Genomic DNA, 24,671 nt, shown 5'->3' with positions numbered 1-24,671 from the left:
AAGGATTAGATCTGATTTTGAACTAAGATTTTCGTGGTTAATCAACATTTCTTAGATATAGTTCAACGGGTAAATACCACGATAATATTTTGGATTTGTCACGAAAGCGGATAGTCAGATTCTGCCCGTGACTACCAACTTGACATCTCGTACCTACGCAGTCCCGTCGTGACCACGGTCCATGCAGCTGGGTCGATATATCGACAAATCCAAAATATTATCGTGGTATGTATCCGTTGAACTATGTTTAAGAAAGATTAGATCTAAATTTTCTAATTTATTTATCTACAAGTTATCTCTTGGTGGTAAGTTATTACGTGGTATTTAATAGCGGGCTATTTTGTTCGTCGTATGGCGGTTTTATCAAATCCATAACCCTTATCGGTTTATACTCGCCCCTGAGCACGATTTTTTTATAATGTTAAAGATTGGTTAACGATAAAAAAAGCTTGGGTGTGAATTCAAAGCTTTATATTATTTTACTGTGAGATGGCGATAACAAAAAATTACCGGCATGTTTGGAACTCTTGTAGCTTCACCACTCACCACTCTTTACAATTATGTACATATATGTATGAACGCTTCATAAGTGAAAAGAAATTTTGAATTTGAATTTAAATCGCTTTGCGGTATATTTTTGTCAGTATTATGGTAACTATTCGCAGCCAAAGTAACTACAGATCAGACGACGTCAGGTAAAATTCAGAAGTTATAAATTCCAAAATGTTATAAAAGACCTGATTACGATTTCTGGGTCGGGCTGATAATTTTTAGGTGTGGATTATTTATTTTAATCTGTGTCCGACTGGCGGAGTAAATTTGGTGGTTTTCACCTCCGTGCCTTGGAGAGCACGTAAGTAGATAAGCACGTAAGTCACTTATTATTTTAGATAGAGTCTCCTTGGCATATAAATTGATTTACTTAACTGCCAGATCCACAATTACAGGTTAGACTGCTATGATCTTAGACTGAATCATTAAAAGAATATTGAAACGGTAAACAGAATATTGATTCCAGGAAAAAGTTTTGGAACATGAGTGGTTATGCATCATGAATCTGTAATACCTTATAGTCAACATGCATCAATTTTTAACTAATTTTGTATTTATATCGGATGAACTAAGACTGGTGTTTTTATTTATTTATTGGTACACCACATAATTCAGGAAAACAAAAAAAATAACAAAACCTTCAAGAATGTGGGAGGATACAAATGTCGGCCTTATCGCTAAGTCTAGCCTATCGGGTATAGGGTATACTACCCTTATTATCAGAAAAAACCAATTTCGCGTTTCCAATTACTCTTTCAACGCCGCACCGTATCTATTAAACCCATCTAAGCAAAACCGTTCTCGAGTAACTCCACGTCTAATAGCAATGCAGATAAATGTTGATAGCCATAATAAATAACGGCGGTTCAACACCTGACGCTTTGATAAAGATCTACTCCAATATAAACTTAGAAGTGATAACAAATTGGAGCGATTCTGTAGCGTGTCTGTTGAAAAAATTACCCACCGTGATAAATGTACTGCCTCGTAGAGGTATCGACATAGCTAATAACGCTGGAAGATGGAAAACCAATCGGGAAATCGATTATACAATAAATTTCAGTCAGTCGAAAGTGTTAACGTACATTTTCTTCTTTAATATTTATTTTTTACTCCAAATTTACAATTTAATTTGTATTTCTAGGTTTATATTTTGGTTTACTTTACATTATTTAATTTTAAGTTGACATTGTAATTTAATTTCATAATTTTTGACACCTTAATATTCTGACATTTTGTATAAATTGGAAAAATAATTTTATAATTAAGGTGTTATTATAATTTGCATGCCATAGAATGGCAGATTGTAGCACGTAACTTGTTATGTTTTAGTATAAGATCAAATTTGTTAACCTGCAATCACGCAAATAAAGATTTGAATTTGAATTTGAATTTGAAATTTAAAACGGTTTGGATTATATGTATTGTAAGCACGTTTCACTGATATTTCTAAGATGATTTTTATATTTTACTATTTTATCAAATAAATATTAAAATCTAATATATAGGTACCTTCTATCCAAGATTCAACATCATCACTCACGGATGACTTACGGATCCGAAACGAGGTCGCTTACTATGGGCTTATATAAGAAGGCTCAGAATCACTCGGCGAACTATGGAGAGAGCAATGTTGGGAATATCTCTAAGTGATTAAATCAGAAATGAGGAGATCCGTAGAAGAGCCAGAGTTACTGACATAGCTCAGCGAGTCGCAAAGCTGAAGTGGAAATGGGCGTGGCACATAGCTTGAAGAACCGATGGACGTTGGAGTTCCAAGGTGCTGGAATGGCGAACCCGCACGGGTAAACGCAGCGTTGGTCGGCCCGGCGGCCGAGGTGGACAGACATCAAAGGAGTCGCTGGGAGCCGCTGGAATCAAGCGGCCCAGGGCCGCGGATTTTGGAACTCCCTACAAAAGTCCAATACTGATACGGAAAATATAGTCACTTCAAATTAAAGGCACTAACTTTGCAGATCTTGCTTGCAAAATATACACAAAAACACGCAACACTCACAAGTATCAGTCAACATACACGCACGAACATGAGTGTTCGTGCGTGTATGTTGAGTGATACTCATACACAAACCCAAACAAACTGTCGCACACGTACGCATACACGAACACGTACATTATAAAATTGTAAATTGTATTGTTTTAGTTGTAATATTTGAATTTTTCTTTGTTTTAGTCTTTTTGTATTTAAGCAAATCCGGAGGTGGGCGTTAATAGCTGTAACACAGTTTTTAACTAACACAGTTGTTACCGTTCCTTAGATTACAAGAATCCGTTGTAAATGAGACACAATAAAGACAATTATTATTATTATTATTATAAAGAAATATATCCAGCAGTGGACTTCAATCGGTTGAAATGATGATGACGATGATAATCCAAGATTTTTAAAGCTTCATAATTATTTATTGTAAAATGTTTATAAGACGGATTCCAAAACAATCAAAAAATATTGACTTATTTGTACAATTGTTAAAATAGGTCAAATCGAAAAGTGAACATCACCCCTATCGGTCCGTACATAAAACTTTTTTTCGCTACACCAATTCAAAGGAAACTCGAACAATAATAATAAACAAGTTCTCTTCTCTCAAAAAGTTACCTTTAACGCTCGATGAAATGGATAAGTTTTTAGAAAAGTATCTGTAGCAACGTTTACCGCTAAAAAGGGGAAAATATGTTCTTGGAAGGATAGTTAAAGCTTTCAATGGAACAGAAAGATTACTAAACGATAAACGCAAATGTATGTAGTCGTTGATTTCTGAAGCTTTCTATCTTGAAAACAGACTAATAAATATAATTATAGTTTTAGTTGATTTTCAATTATTGAATACCTTTCTGCTATCACCCCCTTATCGCCATCAGTCTAAAAACATGTTTTGACGGCGTGCTACCTCAAACTGACTTCGGCACTTATCATCCAGTCACGCCCAGAATAAGGAATGACAAGGCGATCATAAACTCGGGGCATTTGTCTGTAGCTACTTTTATGGAGAACCCATAATGACGTAGCCAGACAAACTAAAATTTAAAGCAGTGTGATTTCATATACCTTGACGTCAAAAAAATAAGGATAATAATACAAAAACAAAAAATGAACGATATTAAAATAACCTCGTAGGAAGACCTCAGTTTGATTAACCAAGTGCTGATTAATTCGATGTCACTGCTGCCTAAACTATTTATTTCAAACAAGCTTTTTTATTAAATGGTTATCCCGCCATTTGGCAATCGTCGGAACCTCGTTCGTCCATTAATATTGGTACCACCAGTATAGTTGGCTGCAGTGTATATGCAAAATGGGTATACGTCACAATACGAAAGATACTATTTATTTAAAGTTACGTATAATTAAACAAACCTCTACCGTTCTTTCCCAGTCGGTGTACTCGTTGACAATGGTGTAAAATATTTCACTCAGGTGGTAAGCATAGGAATTCCTGACATACGTTCTGAAACAAATGCTCGTATTAATATTTTGTTCTTCTTTGCACACTGTTTTACAAAGTTGTTTTCAGGTGTTATGCATTTTTCACATATCACACCCGAATTTGTATGGTTTACAGGGTACAAACAATGGGTATAAACAATGTTGAGAGGTTTTGATAAATTAGATTATTTTAGATTTGTTGTATGTATCTCCGGGTAGTGCAAATAACTAGAAACTAAATGTGTAAATCGAATAAAAAGTAAAACAATATAATATAGCGTAGCGTAGCAATATAAACCATAACGTAATAACTTCACCAAATTATTTCTCAAGCTTAAAACATAAATACTGCACGTTATTTCGATCAGCAATTTTTATGTCACACGAAAGCACTATTTTCCCGAAATTATCTTACGAGCAATCTTCCCCTATTGTTTTATTATCCTCTAGGTTTACGAGATGCGATAAAATATGAATTATGAGAGTCACACTGCTTTCAACACGTCCCGCAAAAGAAATACAAGGAAAAGAAAAATATTGTCTAGCATCGATTGAGATCGGAGTGTTTGTACTTTATGACGAGCTAGCTTGATTTGAACTCACAGATTGGGTAGGGGTGGGGTATTTGCTAACTGATCTATATTGGATAGAAGCATGCGTTACTTCTCGGAATTACATGATAAATTTTATAAATGCATATAAAAATTTTCGGAACCGACAGGATTTAAACCTGCGACTCTCCGGCAATCGCGGCCTGAGCGTTTTCTCCAATTAAGCTAAGACACACTCATGTCTCATTTTATTATGTACCTTTGAAAAACAAGATCAAAACTGCAACGTTTCCTACTAGATGACGCTACAGTCGCTATAAGACTGATGTGAAAGGCATATACTAATTTCAGCATCGATGGATGATGGAGAGCCGTAGCTTAATTTTGCCAGCGATTGCCAGAGAGTCGCAGGTTCAAATCCTGTCGATTCTGAAAATTTTTATGCATTTTAAATTTATAAAATGTAGAATTCCTCCAAGTTTAGGTAAAAACACTAATAAAAATTATAAAAAAATACATGATATATTATGAAAATTAAGCTTAATTTGCTATACTCTGCGAAAAGCAGGAAAATGAGTGTGGTGTACTTTATAATTTCTTCAATCCTTATACTCCACACCACACAGTTCTTCGGCAATGTACCCTCTACGCACGTTTTGCTCCGAAACCGGAACATCCTCAGGAAATGTTGACTTTTCAATTAATAATTGTTAAGTCAAAACAATTAACAAATATTCAGTGTAAAGTCAACATCTCCTGAAGATGCTCCGGTTTTTTTATTGTATTAGTATGTAGAATTTTGTTATTATTTAGATATATTGAATATCCTTAGTAGTTATTATGAAGTATATTGTACCTTTATCTGACCTATACCACAATTAAATCATCTTACTCACATCCTGGGGTAGCTGGAAGAGATCTCTTATAGAGATAAGCTTTCCTTTGTACACATCATGTATCTTATGTTTACAATCACAATTCATGGTACGTAAATAATAATTAAATAAATACATAAATAGAAATCCTACGGACCGTTTCTTTATTAGTTCCACACACTGATATAATATTACGTGGGTCAACACCATCAAAATTTTCTAAAGATTATCTAAACATTCACTTTTATTAAAATTTTAACCATATCAACTAACCTTAGCATCCGATCTCTTTTCTCCGGTTCAATTCCATTCTGGACATCTTGCGCCGAGAACTTCCAAAGAGCTTCACAAGTAACAACGCCAAACATTAGATCGTATTTATTTTGGAACAACCGTCTCCCGCTATCGCTTCTTTTTATATGGAAGTTATTTTGGTTCATATTATTCAAAGGTCCAAAGCTAGGAAAGTCTGAGCTAGAGTGTATCGTTAGGAAGTCTTTGGCGAAATCTGTTTTTATTACAACACCGTCTACGGATGGTCCGAAGGCGGTTAGAAAGTTTGGTGGGGATATGTCAATTGATAATAGCTCGTCTATGGTCGCGTCCCTCAGACAGTCTACTATGACTTCGTGGTCTTTCGCTAGGTCTTCTGGTATGGAACAGTTCATGTGCTTCGCTAGTTTTAAAGAGTAGTATACTGGGTCATCAACTATAGCCCATGAACTTAGTGCTGATCCTGACAAAAGTATCGCCCGATGAAACAGACCTGCAAGATTGAAATTTAGATAAAAAAATAATAATTGAAGAATATAATTGTAATGTTTATGCTTAATTCAAGGTGAATGCCTGTAATGCATAGAACCAAATCAAAGTCGTTATTATTATTATTAAATTAATTATTGCACACACAAAAACAAAATACAAAAAGAAACACAATATATAAAAAAAACTTGTTTAGGTGTGCAAAGGCAGTCTTATCGCTAAAGCCATCTCTCCCAGACAACCTTTGGCGAAAGTAGTTGTAATAAGAACGGGTTGGTGTGGCAATAAAAAATTATAACGAATTAAAAATATTGCAAACCACATGTTATAAATTCTAATGTTACACATATAATTCTTATATGTAAAAATATTGTTCATTCATATAATAATACTAATAAACTACATACTATAACGTTGTTTTTTTTGGAAAACAGTAAAATGCTAGTCAGTATCAAAATCATAATTTTTGTGTCTCCTTTAGAACTTGAGCCGTTTAGGATTGTTGGAAAATGAGCTGGCGGCTTTGAATAAAAAAATAATTGATTTTAAAGTATTTTTATCGCGAAAGTTGAAAGAAGAAAGTTCTTTAATTTATGCTTGCGGCAGAAATAATTTGATAGCTGGATTCATATCAGATTATTGAAATATAGTTGTGGAATACCAGGCACCCAAATCATGGCGTTGAAATTTGTTTCGGATAGAAGTATTAATGCAATCCACTCATTTATTTATTTCAAGTTGGCCTAGTTTATAAGCACATCTGAAACGTCAAGTCAGTCGGTTTGTCGTGACTCTACCACTGGTTCAGAATGCAGATCTTACCGAGGAGAGCCTGCAAGAAACTCAGCAGATTGCACTTTGTCAACATAACTTCTTTAAATTGGGCAGGAAGGGATTCGCAAAAAAGCTATAATCTTTTCGGCGAATGAACTAAAAATAGGTATATCCTATTAACTCTTACGAAACTACACACGGAAAAACAAACTTATATACATAAAAAACAAAGATTCCATATTCAATGTAATTACGTCACTTAATTACGTAGATGGAGTAGAGCTACTCTTCCACGTTCGGTAAATGTATTATTCTTGTTCAAACGTAATGTATAAGGTTAATTAAGTCGCGTTAATTGCGATGCAGTAATTAGTTTGTAAATAAGATTAGAATCTCATACATGAATATTAATACGTGGATTTGATTGAATTTAGGCGTCAAGACGTCATGTCAACTGAGTTTAATTTATGACAAATGTACTAACGATGAAATTTAATGTAATAATTTTAGGATTAACAACGTCACTGCGTCAACTTTGAGGGTCATAGATAGAATTGTGTAAACAAATTTCTCCTCTAAACTTTCTCATATAAATATGTTTAACACAGTTGCTTGTAATCTATTAATACTTATTTGTTAGGGTCGGTGTTACTCTTTAACTTTTTTGGTCTGGTGGGAGGCTTTGGCCGTGGCTAGTTACCTCCCTGCCGACAAAGATGTGCCGCTAAGCGATTTAGTGTTCTGGTGCGATGTCGGTGCGAAGTCTACCATACTAGGGTAGCCCGCCTCCATCTTAGACTGCATCATCACTTACCACCAGGTGAGATTGCAGTCAAGGGCTTACTTGTAGCGGAATAAAAAATAAGGTTCTATCTGCTATCAAGGTTCTTAACAAGGCACTAGTCTAAGAAAAACCCTGAACAATCTGAATCCAGTATAATTGTTGTAATTACCATTCACTCTACTACACTAACAGAGTCTCATGCAACGAACACTTATCTCATAAGAGCAAACAAAAGTCAAGTTTTTTTTATAAGCTTAAGTTTTTTAAAAACTTAACTTTTTTGTTAATTTGCTATCTAAGATGTTCTTTGTCAGTTTAGTATAATAAAAAAACATTACAGACTCATAAAAATCTGTGATAGGAATGATTGAATAAATACCTTTTGATTCGATTTGAATCCCATATTTGATACATTGTAAGGTACTGGGGAGAGACTGTAGTTTTGGGCGAAGGGACAAATGAGAAGGAGGAGTTTACCTGGCATAACTGTTGGCGATATCATCAGGAAGTTGATACAAGCAGCACCAGACCCATGGCCCATTAGTGTGATGTTGGTGGGGTCACCTCCGAATAAGGCAACGTTTTGTTGCACCCAATGCAGCGCTGCTATCTGGTCCATTAATCCGTAGTTCGCAACCCTGGCTTTTAGGTGTGGCGATGGATTCGCGTTGAGGAAACCTGCAAGTTTTTTAAATTAATATTTTAATGTAGGGTTCTGCATTGCGATCTTATTTGCTACTGTGGTTTTACACGAAATTCTAAGTCCGATGCCCGGAGTTTGGTATGTGGCGGTGGTTAACATTCGTGCCTCGAAAAGTACGTTAAGCTGTCGGTTCTGCGCTTTATCTCTTTCCGGTCGTGTCGGAGCTGCCTTTTCATTGGACGATGAAAGTGAGGGGATAGATAATGAAAAGTCTTTGTGTACACACTTGTGCACTTAACTAATATCTCTCGTGTAGTTGGAGAGTCCCACTGTAGATTATCCCTTGTTGCTGAAATCGATCAGGGAGATTGTTGTATTTTTGTTGGTATGTCTACATAGATTTGCCTTTCAATGTTTGGGGAGTTCCCACACATTATATATTAATGTCGAGATATCAAAAAAGATTTTCGTGGTTAATTTATCAAATAAAACATTTATTAAATAAAGTTCAACGGGTTCATACCACGATTATATTTTCATTTCGCTACCCCCTTTCGTGTTTCGAGAACACTAAAGCGGGTAGTCAGATTCTTCCCGTGACATCAAACTTGACTTCTCGTACCTCCGCAGTCTTGTCGTGACCACGATCCATACAACATGGTCTAAGTATCGACAAATCCTAAAATATTATCGTGGTATGATGTACCCGTCGAACTATATTTAAGAAAAGCAAATAAGATATATAAAAGAATCAATCCACCATCAAGCCCTGAAGAATAACAACAAATAAACTTAGTTTTTCTTCATAATTAAATTATAACACCGATTCTAAATTATTATCTCTGAAAAAATTGCAATTGTTCGAAAAGAAACCTTGTATGAAAATTAAAAAATTAAAAAAAACGTTTTGGAAGGTGGTTAAAAATAAATTGCTGATTCTACTTATTCGATACGCATGGTCCGTCGATATATTATGAAGTTTGGTTTGGGTGGCGTTAGGGTAAATTATGAGGTTAGGGCGCCGAATTTTTCACTTGCCAATACTGGCGTTGAAATTCGATTTGGTATTCGGACCGAGTACGCGTTGAGAGGAAATATTACTTGGGCTACTTTATTATGTATAGGATTCGGATATTAAATAAGATAAAGAAACACCATTGTGCATTATTCTACAAGTAATATACAACATATTATTTAGAATTGGAATTACGAAAAACAGTTCAAGAAGATAGAAAGGAGTATATTTCAGCCTGTAAAAATATTAATATATATTTATTTTTCCAAACAAACTAATTCCAAACATTTTCAGTGTTTACTTATGACAACCCTATTTAAGACAAAATACTGATACGCGCATAGTACCTACGCTACGCGACGCGTACCTAATAAAGTGACTAGGGTCACTTGATTTTACTTTTGTATGTGGTGTTAGGGCTGTCTAATTTCTTTAAGTATAAACTATGGCAATAGTTTACTCAAAAACTATTAGCGTTCTGGTTTCTCAGATAACTCTCAGAGACAGTATTTAATGTACTTCTATAGCCTCTGAACAGTGGCGTGCACTTCATGCATGCACAAAAGCACTGCATACCCTAAAATTGAAAAATTGAAGCCCGTATAAGAGGAGGATGTTTTCCATTTTATGCAATTTTCCTGCTGTATGCATACCCTGCCGAGAAACTCAGTGCACGCCACTGCCTCTGAAGTATTATTTCGGTTTTCATTTACACGTTGTATGTCTGAGCGGGGAAAGAAGACCGAGTTTGATCTCTAGCTCGCACCTGTTTCTTTTCGGAGCTAAGAGCATGTGCGTTTTAATTTAACAAATTAATGTCACTGCGCTATATCAGTGAAAATTTTGGGGTCAAAAGAAATGGTAACCAGTCGACGTGACACCAGGGACCAGTCGTACCTGAGCCGCAAGCAGAAGAAGCCGTTCTTCTTCTGAAGGAAAACATATTAAAGAATCCTGCTTGTCTAAAGAGTTCTCAATAGTGTTATCAAAAGCGTGTGAAGTGAACTCAAGCCTAAACCCTTCTCTTGCGTGATAAATTAACTTTCATATTTCATAAAATAATAATATTGTGACATAATAGTGTTTTTTAATAATAAATATACAACGACAATACACACATCACCATCTAGCCCCAAAGTAAGCGTAGCTTGTGTTATGGGTACTAAGATAGCTGTTGAATATCTTTATGAATATAATACATATAAATACTTATAATATACAGATAAATACCCAGACACTGAAAAACAATCATGTTCATCACACAAACATTTTCCAGTTGTGGGAATCGAACCCATGGCCTTGTACTCAGAAAGCAGGGTCGCTGCCCACTGCGCCAGTCGGCCGTCAAGTGTCGAATTAATGTTTGATTTGTTTTTTTTTAAATTCCGAATTCGATAGTTTGTAGTTCTTCTTTACGCGTGGCATTCACTGAGTGAATGAAGTACGTAATTATTTGCATTATATTTTACCGGAAATGAATATGAAACTTTACGGGCGTGCCAAAATTATCATCTTAAATTAGACAAAGTGTAGTTTACCCGGGGGCTACTTATCCGGGGTGTGCATATCCAGAAAAAACGCGGTATGTAATTTTTTTTTATGACTAGTGGGAGGCTTTGGTCGTAGCTAGATACCACCCTACCGACAAAGAGGTGCCGCTAAGCTATTTAGAGTTCCGGTATGTCGTGTAGAAACCGATTAGGGGTATGGGCTAAATATACAGATGAGCCCGCTACCATCTCAGACTGCATCACCACTTAACACCAGGTGAGAGTGCAGTCAATTATTATGTTTGATTCAAATCAATAGTGTGTGATAGCTTGCGGCCTTCAATTGAAATATTCCTCGCCTCGACAGTAATGTACTATTACACTGTGAGACCGATTCGTTCGATCAATAAAGAAAATCCGTTCTTGAAAGATAAGTTGAGACTAGTATCAAGTTATCTCTCTAGCTTACCAACAAAGCAAAACGTAACAAAAGCTGACGAATCGGTCTCTCGAGCAAGCGAGTTGAAAACCGCCAATCCACCCCAACTCGATTTCTAAATCTCCCCCGATTTATTGATTGAATCACAAGCAACATTGGATTCACTTGCAATACGGCGCAATAGCCATCTCATTTCATGGATAGGAGCCGAGTAAAATACATTTTAGTTGAGCCGTACGCCTATTGATATTAAAAACATAGATATTACAAAAAACATATTTTGAATAACTTATTGGTCAAATTATTTTTGACACACATTTTACTATACCGGCTATACTCTAAGAAACGTCTCGTTAACGTTGAGAATGCTATTTCGCCATAAAACATAATATGTATAATATAGATATAATACTATATATACTATAAATTGATCAACAATATTTGGAACAATATTAAAATAAATTCGTTGAAAATTTAAAAAGAGAAATGTACGAAAAATCTTCTGCAGATTCAAACGCACGCGTCAATTAAGCAAATATAGTATAAATATAGTTTTTCGCAAAACATGACATAATTTCTAGAGAGGCTATGATTTTTTTCTTGTTGAATATAAGCTCCGAGAGGTCGGTGATGTCGTATTTAATTTAAGAAAACCAAACTGATTTCGATGCGGACTTTCCCATACCCCGTTATCTATTTATACATTTATCCCATATATATTTAGGTAAAACATCTTATTCTATTAGGGCTTATTTACTATAAAAGTTTAAACATAAATGAATTGTTTGTAAAAAAATAACCAATTTTTAGGTTCATCCTACTTTCATTTATTGTGATATAAATATAACGATGATAAATAAAAAAGGTACTAGGACTTGGCAAACATTTTGTCTCCCGGCGAAATGAGTTCAGAGCTTCAAATTATGCTGTAAATTTTAATGGCACTTTTATTATGAGCAGCTGTGTATCTTTGGCCGTGTGTATCATTACTTAAATCGTATGCCTTATCAATGTGGATATATTTGCCTTCCAATTTCACCCCTATTTGCATTTATAATGTGCGCTCGGATAACTTGTTCAGATGCTTCAAAGGCTCCTTTTCAAAATTGGAATTCAATATAAAAACGGGAATGAATAATAAATTGTGAAGAGTTCAATGGAAGAAAAAAAAATGCATTCTTGAAGAATGAATAACAGTTTAAATTGCTGAGCACAGAATTCAGAACATACGGAGCCCTCACTCAGCCGATATTGCATTGCATTGTGTCCAAAAACAGTGAAAACGCAACGCGCACGTCTCACACACACGCGGAATTTTACTAGCTCATAAACTTTTCCTATTCTCCCCATTGTATAGTAAACGTTTAGAACTTAAGAGGTAAAAAAAAATACTGTTTATAATAAATTGTTTATATGAAAGAAAGTGACTAACTGCGTATTCGAGAAACACTCCTAAAGTGGAGTGGTTTTTGATGCTACCATATTAGTCGTGTACAAGGTTACTGTATGTTCTTGAATCTGTGTTGCTGAACTATTTAATAATTCTGCATTTTTTTATTAACAATAAAAATGAAATATTGCAGTAGGGTCTTACGTTTCCTGGATAAATTAAAGAGTTTATTTTGAGCTAAAATATTGGAAATAGCCCTGGGATCAAACTGCGTCAAGCGTCATTTTTCTAATTGACTTTTTGATGTACAAAACCTTCAGAAAGTTTTCATGAACTCACCAAAAGCAGGTGTAAAACATTTTTTTTTCATCTTCTAACGTAATTTTTGAGTTTTTTCATAACCTTTAGGGCTTCCTTAAATGATAAGATTAACGATGGATATCCACACAGATGGACAAACTCACAGTCAGAAAGCTTGCCAATCGTTTCTCTGGTTAAAAAAGTTGTTTTCGAAAATACATCACAACCGTGTGTCGGGTTCAAAAGGTTTATTCAAACTTTTAATGCCAGTTTTGGCTTGAGGCCATATTTAAAAAGCTAAACAACTGTTCAGACTCAGATCAGCTACAGATAGACTGTTAGATAAACGGAATGACGAAAAAACTAACAGTGAAGTTTAACCCAGTCTAGAAGGGTTTTAACAATTCAAGACAACCAAGACACCAAGTCAACAACGTTTGCTATCGTACTTTGGGCACATAATGCGGTGGGAAATGATAACCTGAAACAATTATAGTTACGAGCAACACAGAAGGCAAAAGACCTAGAGGCCGGTGCCAAACGAGATGGGTGGACCAGTTAAAAAAATCAAATTCGTGCCGCTTCTATCAAATCGCCAAAATCCAACAAAAGCCTATTAATATTAGTATGTTGCATGTATCCCTTTTGATCATTGTTTTTTGTTATATTATTTTATTTTAATTAAACATTTTTAATTATCCAGTGAACGGTGGTTAATTTTAAGTTTTGGAGGTGGGCGTGACCACTGTTACGCAGTTTCATACTTTTACAGTGATCATCGTTTCATTCAATAGCGGTTAAGTTATGTTATTGTTCACAAATAATTTGTTCACAAGATGGATTGGTATACTGTATACCAAATAATAGTTAAGATCTCGATCGACGATCTTGAGTGATGAAGGAACGACCAGAGAGAGAGAGAGAAGTAACACATCACTTAACTTTACTCAGAGACATCACTTCAGTCATTCAAATACGCCGTTAGAAAATAATACCTAGCCTTTCCCAATAAGTTTAAAACACGTCCCAGTGGGACTAATGAGAATGTACGTTTGCCAGAAAATTATCTTAATTACACCAATTGGGAATACTTTATTCCGGGCTACGACTTTATTTCGCTCTCCGAGACAAATTCAGTCATTTATTTAATGGAGCTTGACACTTGAAATAATTTAATAATACAGTTATTACCGCTCAGAGTAATGAGCGGTGGAAATGCGATTAGCAAAATTAAATGGACTTTTTGGATGAAGAATATTCTCCTCGATAAATTTTGTTTGTACCGATCACACTGACAGCTTTTATCTTTTCCGTGCCTCAATGTTTCAACCTCGTTAACTAAATAGTTCGATATTTAAAAAATTAAACGAGCTATAAAGAAAAGAAGCATTATTTTAATAAACTCACGTTCAAAAATACAAATAATTTTCTTATCATTTCATTATTTTTTTTTTTAAACCCTTTCCGTTTAACTCAATACCTACCCAAACCCTTGTGATGACCTCCCTGGCGTAACGGTGAGCATTGCGAATTTAAGTAGGAGGTCCCAGGTTTGCAGTGGTGTGCAATTATGTGCAAAACTTAAGGATAGGCATTTTAAGAGTTATAAAAAGCCTACCCTTGCGATTTTGTAACTCGTACTGGAGATTTTCTTCAGTTTATATGATTTGCATACCCTGCGCAAACCCTCTATGCACGCCAGTGCGGGTTCGATTCCCAACAGGGGCAATTTGGGAATTAGTTATTTCTGAATTTTCTCTGGTCTGGTGGGAGGCTTTGGCCGTGGTTAGTTAACACCCTACCGACAAAGACGTGCCGCTAAGCGATTGAATGTTTAAATACGATGTCGTGTAGAAATCGTCGGGGGTGTAAGGTGATTAATATAATTGCCCAAACAAGTTGCCATCCTTTACTCCATCCTCAGTCACCCCAACTTTTAGTGGAATAGAAGAAAAACTCACAACTAGGTGCATAATGTTCTTTATTATAGTAATTATTGACAGACCATGCTAATGACCCACTTGATGTTTTGTGGTAAACCATTGCCTACAAACAGGGCAACACTTCACAGGGAAAGCAAGGAGCACGTCTTGCAACATGCCGCTGTGTCCGTCAATTTAAGGCTTAGGTATTAAGTAAGCCTCATGTAACTGTAATTATACCGACAACTACTCCTTACAGAGCGGAATACAGCATTGCAATAAATAAATAAATAAATATACTACGACAATTCACTCATTGTCATCCAGCCCCAAAGTAAGCGTAGCTTGTTATGGGTACTAAGATAGCTGTTGAATATTTTTATGAATATAATACACATAAATACTTATAATATACAGATAAACACCCAGACACTGAAAAACAATCATGTTAATCACTCAAACATTTTCCAGTTGTGGGAATCGAACCCACGGCTTAGATCTCAAAAAGAAGAGTCGCTGCCCACTGCGCCAGTCGGCTGTCCATAATGCAGCTTAGCAGCAGAAATAAACATGGCGATAGTACTTCACCGGACAAACTCTGTCGCAGAAAGCTCTACTAATAAAATTAATTAATAAAATAATAGAGAAGAATTGAATGGAGAATTTTACTAACCCAGAACTCCAAGTCTGTAGTTGAGCGTAACAACAATGAGGTCGGTATAGCTGGCCAACACGGCGCCATCGTACGGGTTTCCTGAACTCAGCGAGTAACTGTCACCATGTATGTACACCAACACTGGCAGTGCTAATTTTGTTTCATCCACTGAAACGAATATAATGTTTAATCACCATCATCATCATATCAACCCATTACCGGCCCATAACAGGGCACGGGTCTCCTCCCACAATGAGAAGGGGTAAAGGCCGTAGTTCACCACGCTGGCCCAGTGCGGATTGGTGGACTACACACACCTTTGAGAACATTATGGAGAACTCAGGTATGCAGGTTTCCTCACGATGTTTCTGTTTATAGTAAACAATTCCAATCCCAGCACGTATCACTAAGTTTTCTAAGTTATGTGCGTTTTAATAAATTAAAATATCATTTGCTTCAACGGTGTAGCAAAACACAGACGACCAAATCCTCCATGTCAACCCGTTTGACGTCATGAATTACATCATCAATATTGCTGACGTGCTCGTGTCATAATCGAGCAGGGTCCGACGAACACAAAGCTCAATATACCTATCTGTCAGTTCACTTCAATGATTTGATATATTATTAATTTTGATGCAATAAGCTCCAAGAAGAATAAATTATAATACGATTAGTTTTGTGGGATTAAAGAAAATTCATTCTTATTATTCAACCGGAAAAGTCGTTTTAAAGTGGTTCTTTATAACTTGGCAATAAGAAATCTTGGTGATAATTAATTTAACTGGGTAATAATTAATTCAATGAGTTGTTTCCCGATTACGAAAGCCTTAATCAATAAGATGATTCCAAATTCTTAGAAATTTGGTTATAAGTTTAACTTGGTATTAAAATCAATTTCGTAGAACTATAATATAGTATTCACGATTCAATTACATATTGTAATAGAATAACGGATGTATTTAACCACGATAATTATCGGAATGTGTTAGCGGTGCAAGACTTTATTAAATTAATCTATACAATAGAACGTGTGTATTAGTAAATAATATAGCGATTTCTATATTAATAAACTCAGACTGGTGATATCTGTTGAAGTGTGACCAAGTAATGCACTACGAAATAGTATGCTTTATGTTACCCTTAGAAAAGTGTTCAAAGCACAATTTTAATTTAGTTTAGTGATGTATACACGTACAACAAAATTGGCACCATTGTTCAACCTTGTTAAATCCATTGTAAAGTAACTTACTTTGCAAAGGCGCAAAAATATTTAAGTAAAGACAATCTTCGCTTTGATTCTTAAGGTAAGGCATCAGTCTTTTTAAGTAATCTAATCTGCCTTTAGGCATTTTTTCTAAGAGAATTTGCTCGTTGTCCAAATCCAATAATTTCTGAGGACAAGACGGCCCCGGCAGATCTGAGACTCGCACACCATCCCAAGGCGAGGGAGTTCGTGTTGGACTGAATCTAAAACAATCACACATTATTATTTTTAATCCAAATGTTAACCTAATTAATGAAGGAATTAATAAATATATGCTTTATTAATATGATTGAGCATTCATTGAATGCTGATAATATATTCACAAAGATGTACATACAATAACACTGTACAATTGTAATAACTCCTACTTAATTTCACCAACAAAACCGGTTAAATTACACAAAGAGAACTGAAAAGTGTTAAGACAATAGCACACATAAATAAAATTGTTTAATAAACGTATGACTACTTTAAACGGCTTTAGTGAAAGAACAATTTATCTCTTTGAATCTAAAACAATCACATTTTTTGATATATTATATCTGATAATATTTTCACAAAAATGTAGATGCAATAACACGGTTTAGTTGTAATTCAGTCGGAGGCATTTCTCCAACAAAACCGGTTAAATTACACGAAAGGAACTGAAAAGTAGTACACATTTATAATGCACAAAGTTAACACTGTAAAATTATTGAATTTAAGTAAGACTACTTTAAACAGCATTTGTGGAAGGACCATAATTAGTCTTTCTCTCTATTGAATGAATAAATGAATGAATAAATATATTGTGATTGATTGACTGAATGCTGATGCTAATATATTCACAAAAATGTAAATACAATAACACGATACAATTAAAGTTGAGCCGTAGGCATTTCAGCAACAGTGTTGCATGAATATTATAGAACCTGTTAAATTACACAAAAATAGCCGAAAAGTGCTAATTCAGAAGACCATAAATAAAACTTAATGAAAAGGTGCATCCACACCCCAGTTACTTTTTGTTGAGCAACGATTCAAAACGTTAGTGGGTAACATCCGATAACAGCTTTTTGTTGCTGTTTAAGTTGGTATATGTTGCCGTATTAAGACCGTGACATACCATGCTCTAAATCGGAGTCAATTTCAGTATGCAAATTTAATTTCTTATTTTATAATTTCATTGATTTCAAGGAAAGAGAGAGAGAGAGTTCTCTTCTCTTTCTGATAAACATTTAGTCAGAAATATGGCCAAGCACAAATATTTTTTTTTTGCTTTTTATAACTACACATACAGAAGTTGCCTTAACGTGGTATTTAAGAAAAAAAATCGCTAGCGGAAGTTTGTTGTTAGTAGTATTTTTTTTTAAATTTATGATATTGATGGTATGAAAACGGTAAACAGCATTAAACAAAAAGCAACAAGTGGTCAAGATGTTACGTGTTGTAATCCTGTTGCATTATTGTGCTCTACAAAAATAACTACGGTGTGTATGCACCATTATTGCGCCAGCAAAAATTGCTCTTTTTAAAACTCAACTTTATGAAATTTAACATAATTTATCAGGATTTTATCTTTCGCGTTATATAATTTAAAAATTGTATGGAACTTAGTTTCTAGTCGATAAATTGGATTTAACGCGTTTAAATTCACGCAATTGCAGAAATCAGAATTAAGAGTACCAACTTCTCTTTTTTTCTTTTGCAACAGCTAAATAGAATATATAATAGAATATATAATAGAATATATAATAGAATATATAATAGTTGCATAATTTAAAAACTTGAGTAAAAAATTGAGCGTTTTTTTTTTTTTATTCTTACATACATACATACATACATACATTCTTATATTAATAAAGTAACGTAATGCATTGCAAATGTAAATATAAACATCATACTAAAGGAAATGTTTTAAAACGGAGTACATATTACATGTACCATGCACTGTATGCCATTTAGAAATGTTCCTATTACTCTTTTTTAATTGCTGTTTATAACAATTTGTTAGCGACGTCAATATATTTCTATTCCCTTCCTTTCTTAGATAAAATTTGGCTGCTTTTTCAATTGTATTCCCTTTTTTCAGCTAACTCATCTGGCTGGTGAATGTAGCCATTAGTTTATTCTGATACTACAAAATTATCAATTTTGCTTAAAATGTCTCAAAAGTCTAAAGACATTATTATTAATATTAAAAGCAAACGATTCGAAGGACTGGGCAGAATTAAAAAAATACCTAACTTATACATATTATATTTTTTTTAATATTAGCTTGATAAAGAATTAATAAATGACCGAAGAGCAAACAAACACATTGCATAATTAAGTTCAATTAGTTTAATAACTGTATATTTAAGATGCATTCTTGTGTTAACTCCACATAACTTATCGGTAAAAAGGCAAGAATGAGAAGTATATGCAGTTATTATCCATTAAAATGCTATAATATCATCAATAATGAGTAATTTAGCAGTTTTATTTTTGTGCCTGGGGGCTCGACCTGAGAGCTCGAGCGCCCCCCAAAGAAAAGCCCCGGTCCCCAAGGTTCACATTTCTACTCCAGAGAGTAGAGTAGACCGTGGACTTCGTTGCGGTGGTTTGGAAGACGTTTTAGATTTTATTTAGTTTTACTTTGGTACATTGGTTATTTTTATTCATGAATAAAACTTTTGATTTTTATATAAAAAAAATCATCTATTTTTAATTTGACATCTCATTAATTTTACTACTTTACATCAAAGGGTATTATAATATATCTAGATACACTCCATTATGTGTAGATTTCTTTCGGCCATTGTTATTTAATTGCTACGCTAGAGGTATCTCTTCAAACCCTCTATTAATATGTGATCTTGAAAAACAAGTATCTAATTTTATTGCAACCATTCCAAACGTATCATATTTATTTTCAAATAAGTAATAGTAATTTCGAGTTTATTGGTTATTCTCTGCCAGTTATAGGTACTCTATAAAACATCTCCTTTGAATTTATAACATTTACGAGTATGTATCTACACTTGTGAACATAAAATGAGGACCTACGCCTTTGTGCGTGCCATCAAAGCTACAAACTCACAGAAATGTTAGCCATTTTTTATGGGAAATAAATTTTTCCCATAAAAATGGCTAACAGTTCTTTTAAATCTTTCGGTTAAGGTTAGTAAAGAGGTTTGTGTACAACAGAAGTGGCACCAATAATATTAATTGTCTCACCTGTTTGATCCAACTGGTGGCGTAGCATACGGAACACCTAAAAAAACCTCGAGTGGACTCAAATATCTGTGCTCGTCCATCGCCAAAACTATCCCCTGTAATTTCCCATATTTAGTCTGTACTATCCTACTACTTATCCTAAACTTAACATTGGACTTGGGGATTGGGTTCGAGGGATTCAAATAATATCTCTTATAGTCACCATAGTCACTGTAACCATTCCTCTCGGGATTGTAAAAGTTTGCACTGTGAGGGAACTCCTCATTGTAATAAGGATTTTTATCAAAATTGACATTTGTATATTTTTCACCGGAATTAATACCATCGTGCTCATCGTAGTCTTCGTGCGGTGAGTCTTTTTGTACACTATTGATATTAATTTTGTTTATTTTACTATTAACACTAGTTTTATCACTGTGATGGTTCATGTTTGTTGTGTTAGAATTAGCTGATTTTAGTGATAGAAAAAATATAAAGATAAACGAATATAAATTAAAACGTGGAAGTTTGTTAGTATATGATTTGTTTATTCCATTTTTATTATTGTGTTCATCATTTTGACGCATCGCCTCTTTTTTAGTACGCGCTTTATGAAACTGTCTGACCGGAAACATATTTCGTCATGTTATCATTTTAGTTTTGGATTTATCACTATACTCGTCCATTCCAGGCTTCAAATGTTGTGTGTTGGATCTGAAACAAAGATAAGCGGTATTAAATTTTGTTATTTTAAGTTTAGAAAATTTTATAAAACTGAATTTATGACCAATGTCTTATCTATATTCTATGTTGATATTATAAGGATTTATTGGTTTGTTTGTGATCGATAAACTCTGGAACTACTAAACCGATTTTAATGATTCCTTCACTGTTACAAAGCTATTTTATCCTTTATCTATATTTCCAAAAATATTAATATTGGTTAACTTGAAGGCTCAGAGTTACTTAGGGGGTGATGGAGAAAGCTATGCTACGAGGTTCTCTACGTGGTCAGAAATGAGGAGATCCGATTTTAGTAAAGTTTATTTTCGGTAAATTCGATTTTGTATACTTTAAAGAGCCGTTAAAAATTAAACATAGTATGTATTAAAACCGTCACTCGCAATCAACAGTCGTCCAAACAAAACTTTTGTTTTAAGTTTATAAATACAAATGTACAAGGTACAAACTCAAGTTATTATCTGTACGCTCCACTCCCGTTTTACACGTAAAGTAAAGCAACGAATTATACAAAATACCATGAGCAAAGAGTCACGTTCTGAGTTCTTGGTTTCTAAATAAACAGTCAGAAAGTCGAAATCGCCTTCAGAACGTGACCTGCGACCCGCGAGTACGAGAAAATTAAGCATGACGAACTGAAAGGTCGCGTAAAGCCCTTCGCACACCTATCGCCTCGACAACAACTACACTCAAATAAGAGAATGGAAAAGTGAGCTTTATGTCGTGGTGCATAAGTACAGAAGCTGTGAAAACATTTAACGAAGAGTTGCCCATTCGTTACACCCTAGCCTGCTTACACACAGTATTAGAATAGCTTTTTGTGACGGTGCTCGTGAGGAGAATTCTTACCGTTATGCTTTTCTATGACGTCAAGCAACATTAATGTGTGCAGGTCAGAAAAGCGCGGTCGCGAGTTGTTACAGTAATTTTATAAAGTGGGGAAATAATTAAACTTTTGATAACGATAACTTGATATGCCCCAGAAAATTGATAAGCATTTAAAAAATATATGTGCTGGTAATTCTCTTTTATTTAATAAATAGTTTTCAAGAAATAATAAAAATTATTTTTATTTCACAGCTTGTTCATGTTCATTACATTTTGCCGGTGGTTATTTTGATATAACGTACTCCATACACTTCAACGATGCAAAGATACCTCCCGGTGTCTTAGTCGTTATCACAGTGTAATAATTACAGGTACATGAGACTCAGCACCTTTACCTCAGGTTGAAGGATATAGCGACACTTTATAAGACTTATCAAAATTAAGCTTAATTTGCTATACTCTGCGAAAAGCAGGAGAATCTGTGTGGTGTAATTTATAATTTCTTCAATCCTTATACTCCACACCAAACAGATCTTCGGCAATATACCCTCTACTAAGCTTAATTTTGATAATATATCATGGATTTCCGCAAAGTAACGCTTGCTTCTATCCAATTTATATGACTTATTCTTTGAATTCTCTGTAGATTGTCGCTCGCTTATAGACAGCGATTAAAGATTTACAATTATTGAAATTCAAGGCAAAATTACGTGACTGGTTAATTGAAAAATGCTATTACTCGGTAAAAGAGTTCTTGAATGATAAAATATAATTTATTTAATTACAAAATTAATTAATATGTTATTTTTAATTGACTTTCCATGTTTTAAATTTATTATTCCATACAGTAAATGACATTTTTATTATATTCGACATATTTTGATGATTGGTTAGTTATTAAATAGTGTTCAATGAAGAATTAGTAGTGAATTTGTGTAAATTAAGATTTGCATGTCATAGATTTTGACTAAACATGTATTCATACAATGTTTTATGCAAATAAAAGAATTGAATTGAATTGATAGCTTTCCACATATCATTTTGTGGGACACCTACTTGGTCCGTTGGTAACGCGTTGTCAACTCGTTAACGACGCGTTACAGCCTCGTCTACGTGTTGTTAAAGTTGGAGTTGGACTAGTTGAAACGGTGTTAAAATACAGCAACTTATTTTATATAATCAAAAACCAGAAAATCATGTTTGCTATAGAAAAGAAGCCGTAATTATAACATTTCTATCGCCAGAAGTAGCTGTCTACTTGAAATGCTTGCCAGTCGCGGAGATTCAAAGAATTAATGAAAAAAATATTTTTATTTACGTAATCAAAACCTTATTTTACAACGGTACAGTACTTAACTTTTTATTACATACTTAATACAGAAATTGTTGCTTAAGAACCCACTAAGGGCGGTTGTAAAGGGATAACGGCGGAGTTGTGCAAACGCGATTTATTAAAGGAGACTTTTTTACATTATCATTTTTTCGTTTATTGGTGGGAGTTAATTATTTATTAATTTGCATAATATGCTACTGATTTTTAAAGTTGTTAGAAGAAAATCAAGACAATACTTATTGCTCTCGAGGTCCTGAATCGATCTCCGAGTCGGGCAAATAAATAGCATTTGGTTTTTTTAAAAGGAATTTTAGCTTCTTAGGACGAAGATCGGAAATTTGGGATTGATTGCCTCGGAGAGCACGTTGAGGGCAGGCGTGCACTTCATACAGTCGTAAAACTACTGATTATCTTAATTTCTTGATGTTATATCTTTTCTTATAGTAGGAGGTTTTTTCAATTTGATGCCATCTTCCTGCTTTATGCCTACCCTGGTCTTTATGACCAGGGTAGGCATACTGGTGGTTAAGGAGTCAGATCTGACCGGATCTTCCTTCCTATCGGATTATAAGAGTGAGGGAATGGAGAGTGCATATGAGTTTGCGCACACACTTTTGGAATATAATATCTCCCGCATAGTTAGAGAAATTCCTCTGGAGAAGGACTAACGTGACCAAAAGCGATCATGGATGCAAAGAATACGAACCGATCTAGCGCTTGTTTGTTCAGTAATGAGCTTAGCTTAGAATAACACTATGAAGAGAGCAATTCTCGGAGTACGTCTACGTGATAAAATTACTGAAGAGAAGATCCGTAGTTAAACCAGAGCTATCTACATAGTTGAGACGAGTTGCGAAGCTATAGTTGTAATGGGAGGGGAACTAATTGCATAGACGTTCGTGGTCGATATCGTTGCGGTTAGTATGGTATGGTCAACAAACATAATGAAAATTTAGCTTCATTTGCTATAGTTTGAGCAAAGCAAGAAAATCTGTATGGTGAATTTATAACTTCTTCAATGCTTATACTTCACACCAAACAGATCTTCGGCAATTTATCCTCTACGCACGTTTCGCTCCGAAACTGTAGCATGCTCAGGAGAGGTTGATCTTACAATTAATAATTTCTTCGTTTTTGTTGACTTAACAACTTTTTTGTTGTCGACTCAACAACTACTAATCCAGAAATTATAAATTACACCATACAGACGCTCCTGCTTATCGCGAAGTATTGCAAATTAAGCTTATTTTCATAATATATCATGGATGTCCGCAAGGTAACGACCGCTTATTCCAATATTTTCAATAAATATAATGTAGGTTGCGAAATAATGATGAAAATAATAAAAACGGTGATAGCCTAGTGGTTAACAGTTCGGCCTCTTTTTGGTGCGACGGAGTTCAATCCCCGGCATGCGAATCTAACTTTTCACAGTTATGTTATTTTTTTCATTCCACTACAAGTTAGCCATTGACTCACCTCGTGAAAATGGCTGATGCAGTCTAAAATGGTAACGGTATACCGTTACCATTATGGTATGGCAGTTATAATAAACCCATACCCCTTATCGTAGGTAAGTCGCGTAGAGGTAGCTCTTTGACTCACCTCGTGAAAATGGCTGATGCAGTCTAAAATGGTAACGGTATACCGTTACCATTATGGTATGGCAGTTATAATAAACCCATACCCCTTATCGTAGGTAAGTCGCGTAGAGGTAGCTCTTTATCG

The 24,671-nt window shown here is 34.7% G+C and overlaps 1 protein-coding gene across 2 annotated transcripts in view; it reads right to left on the bottom strand.

Annotated features, from left to right (window-relative positions):
• LOC120623449 (neuroligin-4, Y-linked-like) overlaps nucleotides 1-24,671 on the bottom strand; it is a 161,925-nt gene that overhangs the window by 13,296 nt on the left and 123,958 nt on the right. Inside the window, exons 2-7 of one of the 2 annotated variants that reach the window (XM_039889482.1) lie at nucleotides 20,063-20,755; nucleotides 16,850-17,067; nucleotides 15,616-15,765; nucleotides 8,221-8,421; nucleotides 5,697-6,189; nucleotides 3,929-4,019 (exon numbers count right to left, since the gene is read on the bottom strand). In XM_039889482.1, the coding sequence (XP_039745416.1) occupies nucleotides 3,929-4,019; nucleotides 5,697-6,189; nucleotides 8,221-8,421; nucleotides 15,616-15,765; nucleotides 16,850-17,067; nucleotides 20,063-20,676 (1,767 nt within the window). In that variant the 5' untranslated portion in view covers nucleotides 20,677-20,755. Of the gene's footprint in view, nucleotides 1-3,928; nucleotides 4,020-5,696; nucleotides 6,190-8,220; nucleotides 8,422-15,615; nucleotides 15,766-16,849; nucleotides 17,068-20,062; nucleotides 20,756-24,671 lie in introns of those variants that run through there. The other variant, XM_039889483.1, reaches the window with a different exon arrangement.

This window comes from Pararge aegeria, chromosome 4 (assembly GCF_905163445.1).
Source record: "Pararge aegeria chromosome 4, ilParAegt1.1, whole genome shotgun sequence".
In the NCBI taxonomy this organism is placed as follows: domain Eukaryota; kingdom Metazoa; phylum Arthropoda; class Insecta; order Lepidoptera; family Nymphalidae; genus Pararge; species Pararge aegeria.
This window is presented reverse-complemented; position numbering and strand designations above follow the sequence as displayed.